Source organism: Leuciscus leuciscus (assembly GCF_965113295.1).
Source record: "Leuciscus leuciscus genome assembly, chromosome: 3".
Lineage (NCBI taxonomy): Eukaryota > Metazoa > Chordata > Actinopteri > Cypriniformes > Leuciscidae > Leuciscus > Leuciscus leuciscus.
In genome coordinates this window covers 17,179,190-17,194,240 of record NC_138727.1, presented here as the reverse complement: position 1 = coordinate 17,194,240, position 15,051 = coordinate 17,179,190, and the positions used below count along the sequence as shown (strand labels likewise).

The following is a 15,051-nucleotide window of genomic DNA, read 5'->3' as shown; positions in this document are numbered from 1 at the left end:
TTCAGTGAGAAATGATCAGACAGAACTACAGTGTAAATTTGATCCAGACGCACACACACACACACGTTGACAGGCACATGATTGTGTTTAAATGATTAAACAAGTGTTCAACCCCACAGATGCCCCAGTTTAAGCGTGTGTGTGTGTTTGAGGCTGTGTGTGTATAGATGAGAAATTGTGGCATATAAAATATTAAAATTGCATTTATACATAATGCAGCACTAACCAGACAGACACACCAGAATTCTCTCTCTCTCTCTCTCTCTCATACACACACACACACACACACACACACACACACAAAGAATTACTGTACGAAAAACTGTTTTGGTCTGTGTAACTTTATTTGAGCAAATTATATGTATACTGTAAAAAACAAACAAACCAAAAAGTGTTATCTCTATGACAACAGCTGGACAATACTGATAAAGGTAGTTCCTTTTACTTCTGTAAATGATTATCATAAACTCATTCAACCAAATAAGTTTTTATTTTCAGGAAACACCACAATGTCCATAGAAGGAAATTAATATTTTCATATGCACATTATGAAAACAAATCTGACAGAAAATGCAAAAGCACTGAGAGGGACGAGGAGAATAGGTGACAGCAGCAGCATCTATCATATGATTTGTTGTCTACAGTAACATATGCAAACTAACTAATCATATCCACTTTCTCCTATAGACAAAAACAACAGAGAACGTGACGCAAAAACCTCTCATTTTTTTATTCATATGGCAGTCAAGTTCTACATTCTAACACTAAATATCTCCTTCTCTCTTTTCCCCAGACCTCTTTTCCACCCATTCCTCTGTTGCGTCAAAGGCACCAAATGCCCAAGGACTGCCAAACTATTCACAAGATGTGTGTGTGTGTGTGTGTGTGTGTGTGTGTGTGTGTGTGTGTGTGTGTGTGTGTGTGTGCGTGCGCGCGCGCGTATAAGCCTCTGTAAATAGCATGACTCTGTCCTCTCGTAACATCAGCTGCAGTCACATCTATTTTATTCTGTCTGAAGTGTGGTCAATCCAGGCCGCGTCAAACAATTTGCTCTAGAATGTCAACCTTTAAATATCAAATGTTGATACGTTTTGATAATTCATCAGTAGTTTAAAGTATTCATTCTTCTAATGAAAAACATTATGATAAATAAGTGTAGGCATGTGATTATGGCAAACCGTTATGAGACAAAATGTGTGAAAATCAACATTAAGCCCTCATGGCATGACAGTAAAATCACATCCTAGCAGGTGTAAAGAGTTATGGAGCGAGTTGCTCATGGAATCATGCCTTCAGGTGTGTGTACGCATGTATTTTGTATGTGTATTTGTGTGCATGTTAATAAGTGCAAACATTTAACCCTCATTAATTTATCATCAAACCTGCTTATGAATTCCTGAACTTCTAGGTCTGTCAATACACTTATTCGCTTTGGATGAATATAATAAATGTAACAAAAATGAAACGTGGTTATTGAGTATTAATAATTTTGTACAAATGTTATACAGCACAAGGGGTAGATGGACCCTTTAGTAATGTTAGTACTGCACTCTGCCGAGGTCACCTAGAAACGTGCTTTAAGACCAAATGAAAGTCTGTTTTTTATTTGGTTCCTTCTTTTTAAATGTTTTTATATAATAATAATAATACAAATAAAAAAAAACTGATTATGACAGGTGCCCATATTCATCATCATATTCATCATCATCATCTCCCATTTCCTCTTCATCATTTACAACATCACCATCTTCATCGTCTGAGAGCAGTGAGTCGCCACTGCCAAAATCTCCGGAAGACTCCGCGGCTGAAAGGAAAAACAGTAACTCTTTTGATTTCTTGGAACTTTAGCTCTTAAAATGAACACATTTCATTGCTGTTTTTGAAATAAAATTATTATTTTATTTAGCAAAGATGCATTTAATTGATCAAAAGTGACAATAAAGATTTCTATGTTTCCACAGAAATCTTAAGCAGCACAACTGTTTTCAAAATTGATAATAATAAGAAATGTTTCTTGAGCAGCAAATAAGCATATTATAATGATTTGTGAAGGATCATGTGACACTTAAGACTGGAGTCATGATGCTGAAAATCCAGCTTTGCCATCACAGGAAAAAATTACATTATTTTAAATAGTATTATTTCTCAATATTACCAAATCTTACCAACCCCAAACTTTAATCGTCAAATGTTTTAATATTAATTTAACATGTCAAATGTTTTAATAATATTAATTTATGTAATATTAACATTAATTTAAAGCATCTCACTCCTTGAACAACGTAAGGAATAATTGACGACGGGCCGTTGAATTATTAGAAAAATAATGCACACCCGAGGTGGTAATGCGGTTACGACGTGAAGCGGAGTTTATAGTTTGCTAATTTAATAGTTTGCTAATTCCAAAACATAATTTTAGATCTAGTAATGGAGGTTTGAGCCACTGATAGCAGACTAATGCAGTTATTAATGCAGTTATTAAAGAGAGAGAGAGGGGGAGAGATTGCAATAATGAGACAGAAAAGCATGTGTGTCAATATTATTTATTTATTTATTCATTCATTCGTTTTAATTCATTCGTTAATAATTGTTTCTATTATTGACAGTAGGCTAGCCAAACAAATTAAACACAAAGCCCTTTTAACAAGTAGGCCTATCATTATTATTTATTTGTCATATTATCTGCAGTAATAATGAAATAATACGAATAACCCTATCAATTTATTTATAAATAACTGCACGTTTCCATTGATTGTGAAGTTAGACATCGAAAATGGCAGATCAAGCGACGTTCGTCAACCAATCAGATTCAAGCATTCAACAGCCCTGTAGTAGCATACATGTTTTTAAGACACCGTGTCAAGTTAAAGTCTTGAAACCAAGGACTCACGTTTCATCTAGTGTAATTGTTATTGAACACAATAACTAATACTCTTGATTATAGTTTGATCGTCAGAATACTTGTATGCATTGTAAATTCCAGATTGGACGTTTTTGGGGTTTTTTTTTTATGATCTATTTTGTCAACTGATTGTTTTCTAATTTATTAGCTAATTAACTAGCCCCTCCAGTCGGAAGGACTAAAATGCGAAATGTAAAATGATTGGTTATCGTATCAGCCAAAAATTCTGTGCAGTTCATTGCATCCCTATATTTTACATATTAAAGGTAGGGTAGGTAATCCTTTTTCTAAAAAAAAAACATTCCAAATTTGTTTAAACTGTCTTTATATACCAATACATAATTAAAATGTAAGTACTCTGAAAAAGAAAATATAAAAATCGAGTGACTGTAGACCTTTTAATCTGCAATAAACACAGCTCATTATTTCCATTCACTCCACCCCCTCCCTTCTGAGCTCCTTCCAAAGCCACGCCCCCAAAACACATGAACGCGCGACGCCAAACGCTCAGGCTGGAACAAGACGCATTTATTACCTGAGACGAGTGGAGAGGAAGGAGCGCAGTACATACAGTGACATCATGTCAGAATCACATGTAATAAAATAATACCTAACTTTATCACTATGAATATAAACAAATGAGATTTATTTTAGTACTCACTATCAAGCTAGCATATCGATAATGGTAAAGTTTCATTCGGTAACGAGCTATATTTATAAGGCAAAACTAAAAACAGGTTGCATTGATACACGTTTTTCCATTACCATCAGTTACACTGTGATGAAGGTGAATTTCGTGTAAGATTCATAACATATACGGTGTTTTGCATGTAAGAGTTTCCATGATGAAAACATTGTTGACTCTAATGAAGACTAACGTTAACGTACACTCCGAGTCCGGAGACAAGTACCGCATCGTCGGTTCGAGGACAGGTCCGGGGTTGAGGGCGAAGCAGAGGAGGTCGTTCAAGAGTGCGGGCAGGGTCCGAGGAAGTAGTTTTTGCCTTGTTTGCCTTCGCTGACTGCATGCAGGTGCTTTGAGCTGAATATTTCCGGGAACGGTGACATGTGATGAGTGCACGCAGGGCAGCGCGCGCAGTGGGGCTCGGGCACGAGACATGAAGGCATCTGATTGGTTCTTTACATTCGCACCGAATGGCAGTGATTGGTCAGAGTTTTTACTGTCCTGCAGCTGCTACAGAGGTCTGATTTTTTTCATTCCTTTTTCTAAACACATAATGTATTGACTACTATCAGGATGGAAGGACCATTTCACCCAGTATAAAAAAAAGTGTTTCTGAACAGGATTACCTACCCTACCTTTAAACAGATTGCTTATTTGACTTTTTTCTCATTACTAGATAATGAATCTAAAGATGTGAGGTTACGTATGATGAGCCCCTCTTACCACAGTCAGCGGGCCCGTGGGTATGAGACCCCGCCACCTCGTTTCCATAGCGGTCGACACACCAGCACTGACCACTGCTACCATGACACTGGTGAGGCCTATAGAAGCCATTCTCATCACAGGAGGGGATGTATGGACCTACACAAACAACACACACACACACATTAGCATCAGTCCTAATGTCAGGAAACATTACATCACCGACAAGATTATACACAGCCACAGAGAGTGTCTCACGGCCACACTCACACAGATAGGCAGATGATATATTCAATGTCAGAGAACATAACTGTCACCTCCCTCCGAGAGCTTGCTCTCTCTCTTAGTCTCTCGCTCACATTCATGTCTTTTCAACTTCACAGCTTCTTGCTACAGAATCACCACAGTCAAGCTTTTTTTTTTTTGTCTTTCTCTCTTTTTTTTGTCTTTTTATAATTCAGTGCCAGAAGCCATAGAGCCGTCACTGTGCGTTCCACTCAGGGGAGAAACAGCAGTTAAAAATATCCTTTTTTTCATGTCCAATTTCCCCTCATCTCATTCCCCTGCTCAAATTAAACACGCGACCTTCAGAGAGAGGGAAAGAAACTCTGAGTGATTTCTAGCTTTAATAGAATTAATGTTGGCTTGCCTCTTGCTGTTCGTCACCCTGGTTTTACTGTAACTGTGTTCAGGTTGTGATGACATTGAGATTATTGTTAGTGCTTTATACATGAACATGGTGTAAAATTCTGAGGAAAAAAGTTTAAAAGATTTGAAACTATGGAACACAAGTCTGTGATTCTAGAATAGATTTTAGTGTGTACTATTAATGCACTTTGTGTTTCAATAAGGTATGTCAGACAGTCTGTCTATTAAGGTTTAAATGACAATGATGCAATTTTTTATTAAGTATCATGTAATGCATCATGGAATCATTTAGCCACTATTCAGTTTGAATCGGTTCAAAACAAATGATGTAAAATTACTTTTAAAAAGTATGCTGTAGACAATTGTAACTAAATTTATTAGGTCAGTAGTTTTTTTTTTTTCATTATATCATAAAAAAAAAAAAAAGAAAGAATTTACAACATAAGATTGATGCAGTAATCTAGCTAATATAGATGATAAAATTACTCATGAAATTCTTACTCCAACTTCCATTTATTCAGCAAATTGAAAATGGTTATCAGTCAAGGCTTGTAATCTCAAAATGGCCAAATACATGAAGCCAAAATACTGGTCTGTCACTAAACATGATTCTGCATTACAAACATGAACCCCTTTTTCCTGTGTTTGCGAAATTACATATATAAATGAAACACACGAGACGAGAGATTGGACTCACCCAGTAATTTCTTCCCAGCTTGTTGTTTGTGGATGATGGTGATCTCTGATTGGCAGGGAGTTTCTGAAATGCATTGATTTCAGATCAGAAGTGAGAAAAAAAAACACTACCATTGTGCTTAATACACTTTACAGTAAGGTTGTATACGGTAGAATTAGTATTTGTAACAATTTATTTAATGTCAATTTAAAAAAAAATTAACCATTAAAACATTTAGCTAATGGATTATACATAAATATAAGCAATAGTGTATATATATATATTAACATTTATATTTAAGATAAATTAAAATAGTTAAATTTCATAAAAGTGTTATTTCAGAACAAATAATCTAATTTCAACATGTACAACCTTAACATTACCTATATGCTCTGGAATACTTAATTCTTATTGGTAAATTACGACTGGTGAAATATTTTTGTATAGTGACCTCTAAACTATATTTGTCTCCTTTCATGTCTTTTTGCGTCAAGGTCCTGATCTCCCTGTCAGGGTTTATTATGCCTTACGTAACTGTTCTGTAACTTTCTATCAGGCAGTGTGCTTGTGCAAGTTCTTAATGGTACAGTATGAGAATAGTCTTTTGGTTTTGGCTGAGAGAAAGTACTCCTATCTAGAAATTGAAAGCATGTTGGAAAAGTTTGTTTACAGTAAGTTTACTGTACCTTGATATCTCTGAAAGCAAGAACACCACTCCTGGCTGGAAACGAGCCTGTCTCTGTCTGGGTCACATGATCTGAGGAAGGCTTTAGTGCATACATCACTCTTCTCTGAGCTCAAGCTGGACATTTCTGATTGGTCAAGCTGAAGGTCAAAGTTTGTGTCCAGTCTGGAGAACATCCAGCCCAGAGAGTCCTTACAGAGGGGCACCTTACTCATGTCCACCTCTAAACAGACAGAGAGGTTGTAGAAAGGTGTTTTATAGTCATTTTTTCATTGTCACTGTTATTAGGTTAGCAGTCATATTAGAAGTTTTGATGTGTGTGTGTGTGTGTGTGTGTGTGTGTACTCACTCCTCTCTGGCTTCTGGAACTTATATTTCTTGCTGGGATTGCCACTCTCATGAAGAACTGTGATCCACTCTCGTAATCTGCTAACCACTTCAGTCATCTCTGCATTACCACACTCTACAAAACAAATAAATACAGAACATTCATAAATGAAACGGCTTCAGTTGAGCACAACAGTAGTATTTAATAAATAAAAATCTCATAAATTGTATTCAAAGAAATTTGAGGTTAAATGATGATGTGCTTTTGTAGCAGTCAAACTTCAGTGTGATTTTATTTTTAAATGACTGTTCAGTTGCCTAATTTCCTGTGAAATCAATCAATCAATCAATCAATCAATAATTTATTTATAGAGCACGTTTGAGACGCAACCGAAGTTGACCAAAGTGCTTTACAAGGAATAAAAGAAACACACAAATAAAACCAATATACATACATAAATACCAGACAAGCCAAAAAGCACTCAATAGAATAAAAGAGAAATCCAGGAAGACAAACTGTAGTGTTAAAAGCCAAGGTGAATAAATAAGTCTTAAGATGAGATTTAAAAGCACAGATAGATGGGGCATGCCTAAAAGAAGGAGGAAGGCTGTTCCACAGTTTCGGCCCAGCAGCGGCAAAAGCGCGATCACCGCGTTTTTTCAAGTTTTACTTTAGGAACTGTGAGAAGGCCAAGGTCACAGGATCTCAGGTTTCTAGATGGAGCGTACGGATTCAAAAGATCCGTTAAGTATTGAGGTGCCAAATTATTCAGGGTTTTGTAGGCAAATTTTAAACTCAATCCTACACTTTACCGGAAGCCAGTGCAGAGACATTAAAATAGGTGTTATGTGGTCATACTTTCGCTTCCCTTCAAGTAGTCTAGCGGCTGCGTTTTGAACCAACTGCAGACGAGAGATGGAAGCCTGAGAAGTGCCATTATACAGAGAATTACAGTAATCAAGCCTAGATGTAACAAATGCATGAATAGCTGTTTCCAAATTACTCCTTGATAAAATGGGCTTCACTTTACTAAGAAGGCGAAGTTGGTAAAAGCATGACTTGACAACAGCTGAAATCTGTTTGTCAAACTTTAAACTGGAGTCAAATAGGAAGCCCAGATTCCTGGCACACTTTTGAGTTATATGGGGTGAGAAAGCCAAGATCAAAATCCAAAACACAGTTTTCCTTGGGGCCGAAAATAATAAACTCAGATTTGTTTTCATTTAAGTTAAAAAAAATTGCTAACAATGCAACTGGTTGTTGAAGCCACATATGTTAATTTTACTCCTCCCTAACTGGCAATTTCCTGTGAAAGACAACACTAACAATAATCGTGAAGAAAACTCCACCAATCAGAGTACTTGCTGTTAGACCAGGTGAAATTGACCTCCCAAAACGCTTTCGAGACGGATTTAAATTTGATCACTCAAATCACTTCAGGACGTGATTTGAGATACATTTCACATGAAAACTGGACAAGTTTAAATGCATCTGGTTGTTGAAGCCAGATATGTTAATTTTACTCCTCCCTAACTGGTAAAAAAAATTAAATAAACATGTGAGCACGTTACACCGTGTCTACACCAGACGTGCGCAGGGCGATGCGATACAACAAAAGCAAATAGAATCCAATATAATCAGCTTTCTACATCCGCTGTCTACACTGGATGCGGTGCAATGCGACACGACAAATCACTGACAGCAAATTAATGCCCCATTTTATTTCAGAAGTACTGCTACGTTTGTTCACCCAAAAATAAAAATTCTGTCATCATTTACTCCGTCACTCCAAACCCGTAAAACTTTCGATCATCTTCAGAACACAAATTAAGATATTTTTAATGAAATCTGAAAAATTTCTGTCCCTCCAGTAAAACTCCACACAACTACCACTTTGGCGCTTCGAAAAGTTCATAAAAAGATTGTAAAAATCCATATGAATTGGGCAGCTTAGTCCAAATTTTCTAATCGCTTTATATGATGAACAGATAATTTGCATACTTCATGGCATGAGTAGAATTTAAGCACATAGTCGTGTACACCTTTTGCTTTGAATCAAAGGATTCAAATGTGACCTATCTATAAGCTTGTTGATTTGATTCAAAGCTTAGAACTCTTTACTGATGACATGGAATGTTTGTAATGTCTGATAGATTGGCAAATGGCCTGCCATTGTGATGAAATAGGAATCACAATCAAACAGTCAAGTTTGGAAGCATATATATGGAGTTTGCCCAGCACAATCACTACCATTTTTGAACATAGAGGAATGTCACAACTGCAGCAGCAGTACTGTATAAATACATTTGTATTCAAGCAGAACATTTTTTTTTGTAGAAATGTGCTACGTGTAAACTGAAAATTACCAGTTGCTTGTCATGCAAGATCAATATAGGAGAATGTGTGGTGGTGGTAAGACATAATAGAGTATGTAAAAACTGAATTTTCAGTTTACATGCAACACATTTCTACAATAATAAATGTGCTGTGTAAATAAAAATGTTTATTTTCTTTTTTGTGTACTACAGTATTGACTTTTCCCTGTAAAATGTTACCTACTGTTGAAATATATATCTAAAAAGCTCAGTGTGATACATCAAATAATTCAGTCTTGTACAGTATAGAAAGGCATTGGCCAATTTAATGCCACAATAACTAGGTTTTGAAGCATGAATTTAAATGTTTTGTGTGAGTTACTACATTTTGCAGACATGCAATAGAATGTTCCAGATGTTCCAGCATACAGTTGTGACAATTACACAAGTCTGATGAGAAACTGTAAAGTATACACGTTTAGATTTACATATCACAGGTAAACTTGATTAGTGTTTTCTTTAAGAATAGATACAATTTTCAAATTCATTGCTGGTTATTAAAGCTCATAAATTAACTGGAGAAAGACCCAACAGCTCTCTCATCTTTGTGCCCCTAAGGAAGGTACTTAAGTCCAGTTAACCCTCAAGGTGAGGAGAACAATCCCTGCTATTACTGTCCTGTAGCCAGTACATACTGTCTGGTGACACTGCAGACTATAAAACACAATATATTGGATAACATCAGCAATATTGTGCCTGTGAGATTTGTACTTATCCAATTTATAAATAATTTCCAATTTACTTGATTGTATTTTCTGCATCCAATGTATTTTGCTTTGATGTGTTTATTAGATTTAATAGTCTGTGTATATTGTTTGGAGATGGTTTGGGGCATTTGATAAATCTAGTTTTGTTTTAAGTAATTAATGAGCGTAACTGATTGAATTCTTGTAGCTAATGCATCAGAAATCTGTGTTGATTGTTCATAAGATGCAGTACTGGAAGGAAGGAATGGCTTGGGCTTTGCATTCAGAAGCAGTTGCCAGGGGTTTTATTCACATTCTCTAATTTTGGATGAAATGTTTCTAGAATTCCACAGAGACACACATCGGGCTGTGTTATGTTTCCTCTGACATTTTGCATATATGTGTATACAAGATGTGTAGCTTTTAATTATGTCTGGGACAAATAGTAGGGATGTAACGGTATACAAAAATGACGCGTCAGAACGTCCTTTTTCAAAGTCACAGTTCGGTATGTTTTTGGTACAATGAGGGGAAAAACTCAAATTTGCATGCAAATAAAAAAATTTAAAAAAATTTGACAAAATTATTATGCTCGCATTCTATTGGGCTCCATCTGTCCGAAGTTCAACAGAGACTCGCTTGCTGTCAGGACGAGCCTTTATGCAAAAAGGAAATACTTGCATGACTTTCTAGCATTTATCGATAGGGACGTAACCGTAAGTTGGCGCTTAATATAATGCACGTCTCAAGTTTAGTATTACTTGGATCATGTACTTTTCCTACAGCAACTCACTCTGTGTCCTCTATTATTTTTCAGATGCATTTACAACAACAAAGTATTCCTACATTAACGGTATTGTTCCATTCTACTGTATATCAGTACGTTCCACACACAGAGAAGTTCCAAACATGTAGTGATTAAAACAACACATGCATGCCAAACCACAATACCCATACCAAAAGTGTGCAGTATGAGTTTGAGTATGTGTGAAAAACAATCAATGCTTATTTTTTAAATACATCACAATTGCTAAAAAACAAGATTACAATTAAAATCTCAACCCTTGTGGACACACAATTAACATGAGAAAAGATTAAAGCAAGGAGCCTTAATCTGTAGGCTGTTTACAGTTGCCTAGCAATATGTTGTAAACAGCACATTAGTGTTCGATCCCTGCTGAGGGCAATCACACAGGGTCATCTAATGAGATTTTTAAAGACTAATCTGCTAATAAAAGTCACATTTCAGCAAATATGGTCAACCTTTTCAATTAGGCCAAACAAAGACTAGTATGAAGGGGACCATAGTAATCATAGTAAATATAGATAATGGCTTCAGTGACCAGTTTGTCTGTGAAGTAATTGAGAAAGAATGGAGTATAAATAAATAAATCTAAAAAAAAAAAAAAAAAAAAATGTATCGTAGAATATATAGCGCTATTCTCAGCACTCAAAGTGCTTTACATGGAAGATGGGAATCTTCTCAACCACCACCAATGTGCAGCATCCAACCACACACAAGCTTATTGGTCAAATAAGTACAGCTACTGCTGAAGCCAGACATGGAAGCAATTCCATTTTGATAAACAAAAAGCATTGATCCCTAAAACCACACGTACAAATCTTTATTGTTGAAATTTAGACACGTTTTAACATTTTAATTGTTCTTTAACAGCTACTATGCAAACCAAGTATCAGAGAAATTTAGCTCTACACACGCCTCTCAAATGTGTCAAATTACACTAATGTTCAAGAGTTTGGGATTGTTTTTTTGTTTATTTTTTACAAAAAGATATATATATATATATATATATATATATATATATATATATATATATATATATATATTTTTTTTATGCTTTAAGAGACGTCTTATGGCCACCAAGGCTGAATTTTTTTATCCAAAATACAGTAGAACATCTCTGTTATGACTATAACCCTGGTTCCCTTTCAGTTCGGTCACGTTCGACGTAGTGGGACGTACCGTACTGATTGGGATCGCTTTCAGAGACCAATCTACTTCGAGTGTAATAAAACGAGCCAAAGCACATTGGCATGCGATAATTGCATCAACTGCTCTGCCTCACCCCATATGGCATCACCCCATACCCTTGTTTATTCAACCCCATGATAGATGAATAGCTAGACACTAAAAGGCAAAAGACACAGCCAATGACAGAACAGTATGTATGCTTTGCTCGAATTTTTACCATTGCTCTGGTTACACTGTTGTCGCTTGCGAAAACCAAATGGCGGCACCGTGGGTGGAAACCTGCAGATTAAGGGCCGGTAATATTATAATAAGATCCCCTTCCTACGTCAGAAGGGGAGCGAAATCTGATCGGCTTATTTTTTGACATGCTTGCAGAGAAAGGCTTACCAAAACAAAGTTACTTGGTTGTCACTTTTCACGTTTTCTGGGTTGGTAGATGCACCGGTGACCCGATTATAGCACTTAAATACGGAAAAAGGCAGATTTGAATGTCCCCTTTAAAATAACGTAGAACAACTAAAATATTTTTATATATTTTAAAATGTAATTTATTCCTGTGATGGAAAAACTGAATTTTCATTTGCTGATGTGGTGCTTAAGAAACATTTCTTATTATCAATGTTGAATACAGTTGTGCCGCTTGACATTTTTGTGGAAATTGTGATCTTTTTTTTTTAAGGATAGATACTTTTATGAACAGAAATTTCTAAAGAACAGCATTTATTTGAAATAGAAATCTTGTTACTTTTGGTCAGTTTAATGTGTCTTAGCTGAATAAAAGCATTCATTTCTTTCTGACCCCAAACTTTTGAATGATAGTGTAAAAAGGAAGAGGAAAAACAACAACATTCATACTTCTCACCCCTTCAAAAAATAATTTGTGACTTCAGTTTCATGATCTTAAGTTTAGTTTGCATTGATTTGAGCTGTGAGTTATCATTGACAATCTTTTGATGGCGAAGGTGATTGAATTTTCTCTATAGCCTGAAGCAGAGCAGCTGAAGACAGGACTTGTGTTCATTGGGATAATGATGAAAGCAAACATTACCGTGCTGTCTCTTCTCACACATACACGCATAAACACACTGACAGAAACAATCTGGAACAGCAAACATTTAATAAGATCCTAAGGGATTCAGCTTTGAAAATCTTCACAAAATAAGACTAGTTTGGTGTATTGAAATCTCTTTTTGCTGCTCTCCTTGCAGCTGAAAACAAGCCAAGTACCCAGCCTAGAGGGTTGTGGTACACATACCTTTCCACAGCTGCAGAGATGAAATAATGGTTTTATATATAGAATAATTTGGTTAATCTAGTAATGACATGAGATATTTATCATTACCATTTAAGAGGGCTTAAGGGAGATAAACACATGCATAATCGCATACTGCCATACTATTACCTTACTATGTAGTATGCACTGTATATTGTGTGCAGTGTACAAATTGTAAGTATAAAATACATGGATGACCTACTAAATTAGCTCAAATATGCAGTATACAACAAATATGGAATACTGTATACTGTTTCTAGTGTGACAAAATTATGCACCAGAAGTAATATCAGCTGTGATTTTGTAATCTCTCCTCCGTGAGGAGAAATAATAATTTGTATTATTCATCAGACTGGCAATAATTTTTTTTACAGATCATTGAATTTTCAAGCTGATAACTTGACACCACTCGCAGAAATAAGCATTCAACGTAATGAGATCATGTGACCATAATGTAGCAAATGGGTCAATGTCAATGTCCGGATCTATTCAATTATTCAAAAATGTAATTCATGCATACAAAGAATTGAATACACCTTGTCTGTGATGAGCATGTTTTTAATTTCTACTTTAAAATGAATTTTGATATGTTTTGGTGGGCATAAAATGTAAAATGTAACAGTGACACAACTGTCCTGATATCATAATAAAAAATAATAATTAAAAGAAACCCTAAGGATTTTAGTCAAATCTTTCATTATTAATTCATCAGTAAAGCAGGAAATTATATCAAAGTCTGTCAAGGTCAAAAGTCTCTTAAAATATATTTAAAAATTGTACCTTTTAATTACAAGGCAATTAGTTCAGGTTGTAAAATGTCATGTGGTATAACTCCCTAAAAACATAGGAAACTGATAAATGTTCAAAAGAACACCATTTATTTGAAATAGAAATCTTTTGTAATGTTTAAAATGTCTTTACTGTCACTTTTGATCAATTAAATGCATTCTTGCTGAATAAAAGTATACATTTCTTTAAAAAAGTCTCACTAAACTTATTAATCTTTTGAAGGGAAGTGTATATTTAAACTTTATAAGGTGTGTACACTCTTATGTATTTAAGGTTTGAGGGTAAAATGTTATTGCTGTTTACACCACATTACTTTTTTAGTGTCATTAAATTAAACATTTTCTTTAAAAAAAAATCTAAATTAACATGAATATAAAATACTTTACATGTGTTTTAAACTAGAATTTTAAAAACATTTATTGTGGACATTCTTATTAGTCATTGATCTGCAAGTTTATAATATCCATAATTCATCTTAAATGCAATACTGTACAGCAGGAAAGGGCAACTTTGGTCCTGAAGGGCCACTGTCCGGCAACCCTGATAAAAACTCACCAGCCAGTAGCCTTATGTCAGTCTGTGTATGCAATAATCAGTGCACATATTCTATTCCTATTCCTATAAAGGCAGTGTTTGTGTGCAAGTATTTATAGGCCTAATAGAAATGAACTGCATCGATAAAGTGCATGTACCTCTCTTCTCTCCTGAATTTCCTGAAAGGCAGGGACACTGTCCTGGACACTTCACAGAAATCTGCTTCCCAGAGATGCAAGCTTGATATTCTAGTTTACACTACAACACACACAAACACAGACACGCACAAAAAGCTTAGATTAGATAAGTACATTGTTGATCGAGGATTAATCTCTTGGTTGAATACCTCCGTGACAACGCATTATGAAAAGCAATTCAGACAGTATACACATACAGAAACACACACACCATGGCAGTTCTCACAAACAGGCAGCGCGTGTGTTACCTTGGTGGAGTAAGTGTGCCCATCTGTTCCACAAACAGGTGCAGGGTGCACAACTGGACATCTTTTGCATTTCAGCAGTGGTGAGTTCAAATTCATGTCCTTTAAACTGCAGACAGAAAGAGAGATTGCTCTTCTAACGCAAACAATGAAGAAGCCAAACAATATAGCAGAAATGCAGCCTTTTGTCATCTGTCTTCTTCCTACTATCATCTACTGCACTGGTTTGCTTGCCTAGTTTAACATGGCAAATCCAGTAGCGACCCAATACAGTACAAAAAAGTAAACAAAAAGTACCTAAAATCAATTGAAATTTATTTACATAGAACCAAT

The 15,051-nt window shown here is 35.6% G+C and overlaps 1 protein-coding gene across 3 annotated transcripts in view; it reads right to left on the bottom strand.

The window, feature by feature from the left end:
• Positions 1 to 323: 323 nt before the first annotated feature.
• The window catches only part of spock3 (SPARC (osteonectin), cwcv and kazal like domains proteoglycan 3), a gene marked incomplete at its 5' end in the record, with an annotated part of 33,645 nt that continues 18,917 nt past the window's right edge, over positions 324 to 15,051 (bottom strand). For all 3 annotated transcript variants that reach the window (XM_082164684.1, XM_082164683.1, XM_082164685.1), the window contains 7 exons: positions 324 to 1,804; positions 4,311 to 4,448; positions 5,635 to 5,697; positions 6,300 to 6,521; positions 6,648 to 6,761; positions 14,435 to 14,534; positions 14,722 to 14,827. In XM_082164684.1, coding sequence (XP_082020810.1) covers positions 1,668 to 1,804; positions 4,311 to 4,448; positions 5,635 to 5,697; positions 6,300 to 6,521; positions 6,648 to 6,761; positions 14,435 to 14,534; positions 14,722 to 14,827 — 880 coding nt within the window. In that variant the 3' untranslated portion in view covers positions 324 to 1,667. The remainder of the gene's footprint in view (positions 1,805 to 4,310; positions 4,449 to 5,634; positions 5,698 to 6,299; positions 6,522 to 6,647; positions 6,762 to 14,434; positions 14,535 to 14,721; positions 14,828 to 15,051) is intronic.